At 36.2% G+C, this 7,577-nt stretch overlaps 1 protein-coding gene across 1 annotated transcript; it reads left to right on the plus strand.

Moving 5' to 3' along the window:
• The first annotated feature begins 271 nt into the window (after positions 1–271).
• Positions 272–7,309, plus strand: LOC112504952 (glycosyltransferase-like At2g41451). The gene is made up of 11 exons (XM_025108907.1): positions 272–616; positions 961–1,110; positions 1,244–1,296; positions 2,060–2,168; positions 2,263–2,397; positions 2,507–2,551; positions 3,545–3,732; positions 3,823–3,964; positions 5,624–5,670; positions 6,862–6,949; positions 7,034–7,309. The coding sequence occupies exons 1-11, from the start codon at positions 272–274 to the stop codon at positions 7,307–7,309; spliced, it is 1,578 nt and encodes a 525-aa protein (XP_024964675.1).
• Positions 7,310–7,577: the final 268 nt, after the last annotated feature.

The raw sequence follows: 7,577 nt of genomic DNA on the forward strand, positions 1-7,577 counted from the left end.
CCTACTATCGTTTTAATAAAATAACTTATATAAAAATTATAGTTATTTATTTCTAATACAAAATTATTAATTTGATAAAAAAAAACAAAAAGATAGAATGCCACGTCACCAACTATAAACGACTCTCTCTGGTGGGGGGCTATTTTGAATCTCCATGTCTCCTTCCATGGAAGAACGTTACTGAAAAACGCATTGATCGCTATCAAGTTTTCACAATAAGACACACAAATCACGATTATGAAACGTTAAATCTCACCATTTCCAAGCAACAATGGCGGGTCTATATCCATCTATCAAACCCAGTCCATCTTCATCATCATTATCACAATCTTCTCAGGTTTTCGCTTCCAGGATTTTACTCTTACTCACACTCCTTCCCCTCTCTCTAGCAGCATTCGCGTTCGTCCTCCAATGGCGTGGTGAAATCAGTGATCCGATAACCCGGTGGTCGTCGATAAATGGCCTTGAATTTCCGGGTATGGATATAACCACCACCTCCAAAGTCACCACCCCCACTTCCTCCAATTGTGCGGATATATTGGGCCAAAGCCGGTCCATTTCTTTTCCTTACTTTAGGGATTGGAAATTCAATCTCGAATCCGATCTAAATCCAAAGGTATCAATAGTTAGCATCTATCGATTATCTCATTGATTTTGGAAAACTGGATTGATTTTTATGGGAATTCCTAATGTTTACGTACAATACCTAGAGGCGTATAATTTTCGATTTCTTTTTTTTAATTGGTATGAAATCAAGGGTTAATCAAGTAGGATCACCATTCGATTAAGTTAATGAACTGGAGAAATCCTCATATCTGACTGATGAATTTTGAGCTACACTAGCAAGTGTTTTGGTAGTCTCATGCAAATAGTTATCATCATGCATGATGCCATAGATAGTTACAGTGACTTTAAGGCTCCACAAGACTAATTGGTCATCTGTAATTTGTTGAATGGCAGATATGCATCACTTCAAGCACTTCAGCTGGCCTAGAGCAGATATTACCATGGATTTTCTATCATAAAGTTATTGGTGTTACAAACTTCTTCTTGTTTGTGGAAGGAAAAGCTGCAACCCCAGGTGTATCTAAAGTTCTAGAGTCCATTCCTGTGAGTTTAATTTGGCTATGTTCTCCTTGGCAGTGCTCCCTTAACTTCAAAGATTATCTTTTGTTATATATATATATATATATATATATATATATCATACTTCATAAACTAGTTTATGTCCATCTTATTGCAGAAGGTGAAACTGATACACAGAACAAAAGAACTCGAGGAACAACAAGCCAAGAGGTTAGTTTTGATGCATCTACGCTATTAAGCACTGATTCTTGAGTTGGAGTCACTACAACAAAATTGGCTTTATAGGACGCCAAAGATATCTAAATGTCCTAATAGATTGCTTTATGAGACTTATGTTTATAGGGAAAAACAATTGTGAATTGTGCGTCCTACATAGAAGTGTGACAATATGATGTTGGGATGTAGTTGTACATCCAAATAAGTTTTTTTTAGGACACTTCTGAAATAAAGTGTCCTATTTGCTTTCTATATGGCACTTGTTTTTTATAAGACTAACTAGACACTTTATTTCGAAATTGTATTAAATAACTTGTTAGGAAGCCCAAAAGCTTCCTGTCAAATTATCATAACATCTTTACAAAATTTGGTACTATGAACTTAGGTCTTATAAAGCAGTCTGTTAAGGCATTTAGACACAATTTGTGTCCGGTAAAGCAGATTTTGTTGTAGCAAGTGTCTTGTCCGCATCGGATGCAAATTGGGTACAGTTGCAGCCAGATATACACCAGGTCCGAATTTGACTTGGGTGCGGGTGAGACACATACTTGACTTGTTCCTCTAAATGGCTTGCTCATCTTTCTCGTTTTTATTTCTGGTTTCAAGTAATAATACCTCCACATCCAGAAAGGAAACAAAATGCTTCACAGGAGATGCACACCCGTTATATGCTTCCTACTTTCTTCGAGTTTATATCATGTTTTTGTGCTTCTAGCTCTACTTATGAATTTGTAACAACTACTATTTGAATCTTTAGCCGAATCTGGAATGAGACTTGGTTGTCAAGCTTCTTCTACAAACCATGCAACTATGAGTTATTCGTCAAGCAATCTCTTAATATGGAAATGGCTATTGTCATGGCAAGAGTATGTTGTTCTTTCTTCCGTTCTGAAACTTTTTCAATGGTCTATGCACAAACACGACTCTATGAAGTTCTTGATATTGTCTATTTATTTCAAGGAAGCTCATATGGAATGGATTATTCATCTGGACACAGACGAGTTGATTCATCCAGCGGGCACTCGTGAATACTCTCTCAGACAGCTTTTATCAGACTTGCCCGAAAATGTCGATATGGTTGTATTTCCAAACTATGTAAGTTTTCGGGTCGCTCCGTTTTGGTGCTTGACTTATAATTTTGACCGTAAGAAGTTTGTACGAGTGATGTTCATTATAACCCCTTATTTTCACCTCATTCTTTCAGGAGAGCTGTGTTGAACGAGACAACATACAGGAACCTTTCAGTGAGGTATTCATCTATGCCTGAATGAATGCTTAATTTACAATTTAATGTGTTAAAAGGACAATATGAAGGACATCTGAATACAACTAACGGTTGAAACTTGAAACTAGTTTTATAACGCATAATCAACCAAGTGTTTCATACTAAACTCAAGGCCAAAACACCTCGAATTCAGTCACAAAACTCAAAATTGCAAACTATGCATCATTCACTTCACTCTATAAACAAAAAACTAAGCCATTGCTATAAAACCAAATCATAAACCCCAGAAATGCAGGAACGAGTACTTGTATCTCATGCATTACGTATCATGTGGGTGTGGTTTGCGTTTGAAAAGATGCTAACTTTGAATGTGGCATACATATGTAACCTCAACAAAGGAACATCATAGAAGTATCTAAAACTGTTGGGAGTCCCACGTCGACCGACATGGACCATTTTATCTTTATATGTATCAGAGTTAGGCTCGACACTTTTGGACAATATGTGCCCGTCTGGCTCCCTCTTAACACTTTGGACAATTTGTGTCTATATGACTCTGTTGGAGAGGGTGTGTTGGAGTCCCACATCGACTAGACTTGAACCATTTATCCTCAATATATGTTGGAACCTCCTTTGTCTCTTTAAGGCCTCTTTTGGAGAGTAATTTGATAAGGTTCCACACATCCTCACAATAAATCATACCAAAACAAAAACGCCCATTCAAAGTACACCTGAGCTTCAACTACACTCATTTCTATTTCTATTTTTAGATAAACGGGTGTGTATTGTGTCACACCCACACTTGCATATGGAAATATAATGAGAAGTCAAACCGCAACAAGAAAGAAACTTGGTAACAAAATCACTGAAAAAACACAAAGTATATCCTCCCACAATCGTCAAAGTCACAAAGCCATGATGTTAAAACTAAGATTGAGGCTATAGCAAAGAACACCCTCTAGATCTGAAGAACTGGTAGGTGTTATTGATCAGATAAACACTCATGTTTTACTGCAGGTTTCGATGTTCAAAAAAAACTATGACCACCTTATGAAGGAAACATACTTTGGCAATTACAAAGATGCAACTCGTGGTAATCCAAACTACTTTTTGACATATGGAAATGGGAAGGCGGGAGCTCGTATCCAACCGCATTTGCGTCCTAACGGTGCACATAGATGGCACAACTATATGAAGAATCCAAAGTATGACCATTTTCTTATTTTCATAACACACTGTTCGTTACCACTACTTTTTTACGCATTCTAGTAACTTTATTAGATGTTTGTATTTAGTGAGTACAAATTGGAGGAGGCTGCTGTTCTACATTATACCTACACCAAGTTTTCAGATTTGACATCGAGGCGTGATCGATGTGGCTGCAAGCCTACAAAAGAAGAGGTTAAAAGATGCTTCATGTTGGAATTCGACAGAGATGTGAGTATTGATGCTTCTCCTTTATGTGTTTGCTTCTTCTGTCTTCTTTTTTATCTTAATATTTATAATATATGTGTTGTTTGAAGGTCAGTAGTCATCTCTTAAATCTACTTCCCCATCAAAACTGCAAATTTCAATCTTGATGTCTCATGAAACTTGCAACATATTGGTTTTTGGTAAACTTTAAAGCCAACAACTTTTTTGCCCTCATCATCATCTTTGCAAATTATTGGTGCTACTTATTCTAGTCTAAATGTTCATCTGTTTTGTCATTATTCAGAGGCATTTTTGACATCTGAGTGACATTCAAATACTCAATTGTCTCCAAAAATCATAATCAACAACCACGTTTTGATTCTTTGTGAGATTTTTGTTAAAACTAGAACTACAGGTTCATGTTTAGACAGTATATATAGATGTGTATATTACAGGAAAGTTTGGTTGAGAACCTGTTTTTTTTAGAACCAGGGAACTTCCCATGGCACGGCACATGTCCCTCTTCAGGATGAATATTCATCATGAATAACACATACATTCATGATGAATATGGATGTATTATTCATCATGCATCACACATTCATGATGGAGATGTGATAAATTCATAATGAATAACACGTCCATATTCCTGAAGAATATGTCAGGTGTCGCACTATTAGAGAGAGAGAGAGAGAGTTCAATTGCAAACTGATTTTCAGCTTTAGACCGGGGGACAAAGGAGAGCACGCCACGTGTCCCCGACGTCCGCATTCAGTATGAATAATGAAGAAGGTGAAGTTCATGAACTATTCATGATGAATAATACAACATTCATGATGAATAACAACAATCATGATCCATCTTAAATTGATTTATTATTCATGAGGTATATACACATTCATCATCATTCATTATGAATAACCTGTGTGGATGCAGGGACACATGTCGCGCTCTCCTTTGTCCCCCGTTTCACAACCGAAACTTGGTTTTCATTTGAACCCACCGCTATACACACACACGTGTGTGTGTATATACATACTAGAAGGGTACTCGCACAATGTAACTAGATACATCTCGATTTTAGTGTTTCGTTTTTTTTGTCTTAGCCGATGTTATAATACGGTTTTATGTGGTTTTGAGAAAGAGATAATGTTTTTATTGTTGAATAAAATATAAATATGAAGATATCATAAAAAAATATTGATATTAGTATCAAACTAACTATTTAAAATTTCTCGTTTTTTGTGTATTTCTTTAATTAATTATTTTTATTTTTGGTTTAATAATATAATTTTTTTATAAAGATAATAATTAAGTATTTTGTTAGAACTCGATGATTATCCTAATTATATTTTAGTTTTTTTATATTTAAAATGAAATGTTTATCCTCTATTTGATTATGTTTATCTGAAGTTAGTTACACAAATTCAAACATGAAGCTTTAATAAGTTGCACTTACGCACAGTTTACTTGTAATCTTGAATTTTAAGTAATATGTATCAATAAACAGTACTTCATGCATATAAAATGGTTTTTAAGAGTTTTTGTCAAATGCTTTATAATATTGTATAGATATGGTCTTGGTGATTTACATGAATGTGGATGATTCAGATTAGCAAGTTATGTGGGCTGATCATCTATCATATGGTATAAAGTAATCCTTATGAGCGTCTTTTGCTGCAGGCTTTTATAATTGCATCAACTGCAACGGAGGAGGAGATGCTAAATTGGTAAGAACTATTACCAAGTTTTCTTTCATAATTTGAACTAATCAAGATGAGATTCCATTTTGATCTTCAATTGTTCACCATTTGTAGAAAAGCAACAAATGTTCATAGCCCATGTCAAGATCTGAGTAATTGGAATTCTAGTTCTATAATAGTTGTCATTCTTTCACGTTTGAAGTCAAAACCAATTACTAGGCTCATATCGCCTTGGTTCACTTAAGCTTCCCAAGCTATCGTGCCAGAGCCATACTATGCTCATACAGTCATGCTCAACTCAGATAGTTATAACACTTAAGCATGCTGGTCAAGTTACATAGCTTTGGCTCGCCAAGCTTTTTGATGAGCCGGCTCGTTTTGTCTATACCCCTAGATTGTGTGTATCATTAACACACTAATGGTGTTTGATGTCCCCTTAATAAGTTGAATCAGTTCCACCTCTGATTCGATCAGAGGTGAAGGCTATTTGTTAAAAAGAACCATATCCCTCTTAACCAGCCAGGACCAAATGTCATGCCATTCCTATTTAGAGGTCCTTTTTGTCAACAGACTCCCAACCATTGGTCTGCTGTCCACACCTTCATTCACCACAGTTGCTTCATCAGCTTTGAAACCAAACCAAACGAAACCAAACGAAACGTACCTAGTAGGCCCCACCCAAAGATAGGGTCCCGCGGTGGGAATAGGATGTATGTAGACCTTGCCTTTCCTATACAGTCCCTCTTATTACAAAACCCTCCAAACTAGATTCACCAATATAGTTGAAGAAATCGCCTGCGACAGATTAAGGTTAAGTTCATTTTTTGTTATTCAGAACATTTATGAAGTATACATTTTTATTAAATACTTGATCAAGATCGAGCCTCAATCAAACATGTCTCTTATTCATACAACACTTAAGTTGTTTGTTTACCTCTTAATAGTTCCATTAAGAGGCAGCATCTGAATCATTAAGAGGTGAATCTTGTTTGGCAAAAAAAAGTCTGCCTCTTAATGGTTCTAAAACCCTCTGAATGATTTTGTATGCTGAACCTCCCTTAACCATTAAGCGCCCTGATTTCATTGTAAACAATTACCAAACAATTATTATTTTGTTTTGCACTATATCATGAAAGCCACTTAATCATTTTGACCACTTAATCATTCTGCACAAAACCATAAGTTTTACCAAATATGCCATAATGTTATGATCTTCAGGTACCGCGAACATGTTGTGTGGATGGATAAAGATCTAAACAAGAAACTCATGAAAAAGGGAATTTTAACCCGCATTCATGCTCCTATGGTATCTCCTTTTTTGCCTTCCTTTTCTTCTTCTGATTTTCTTCTACAGTTTTATTTGCTTCATAATATATTCATATGTGAATAGGTGATTATGCAAGGATTAAGGGAAGCTGGCGTTTACAGTTCTTTAATCGAGTCCGTCCAAACAAGTTCATGGAGGGACCCATTTTCGTCATCCGACGAGATTATTAGTAATTCATCAAAAGCTATCGACGCAGCAGGCGGTGTTTCTTCTAGAAAAATTGGCAATAAAGAACCTCGAATAGGTATTAGGAGTGTTCTACAAGCGGCTGATATAGATTTATCGGCAATGCCACCACTCTCGCCTCCGGTCATGGATGATATCCATCGTTATACATGATCTTCACTTCACCGGAGAAAGTGAGCTTGACACAGTTTTGTAAAAGTTATGTCTAAATAAAAGCGTTAATTTGATGATTATACAAGCTTCAATTCGCTGATCATTCCCATTTTCATTCCCTAATACGAACTAAGCACCCCCACGCGTATACCATAATCATGGTGGCCATTGGCCCTCGCGTGTACTCTCCGCTCCTTTGCTCAAATAAATCAACAATGTTCACAAGCATATAACAATGAGCACCACCAAATTTAACATTCCACCTTGA

This window comes from Cynara cardunculus, unplaced genomic scaffold (assembly GCF_001531365.2).
Source record: "Cynara cardunculus var. scolymus isolate 2C unplaced genomic scaffold, CcrdV1 Un_Scaffold_7515, whole genome shotgun sequence".
Taxonomy (NCBI): domain Eukaryota; kingdom Viridiplantae; phylum Streptophyta; class Magnoliopsida; order Asterales; family Asteraceae; genus Cynara; species Cynara cardunculus.

Excerpts from the sequence above, each read along its gene's own strand:
- LOC112504952 (XM_025108907.1), top strand. The coding sequence starts at position 272 with ATGGCGGGTCTATATCCATCTATCAAACCCAGTCCATCTTCATCATCA. Across the intron at positions 2,552-3,544 it reads TACAGGAACCTTTCAGTGAG|GTTTCGATGTTCAAAAAAAA; the intron begins GTATTCATCTAT and ends GTTTTACTGCAG. Across the intron at positions 3,733-3,822 it reads AACTATATGAAGAATCCAAA|TGAGTACAAATTGGAGGAGG; the intron begins GTATGACCATTT and ends GTTTGTATTTAG.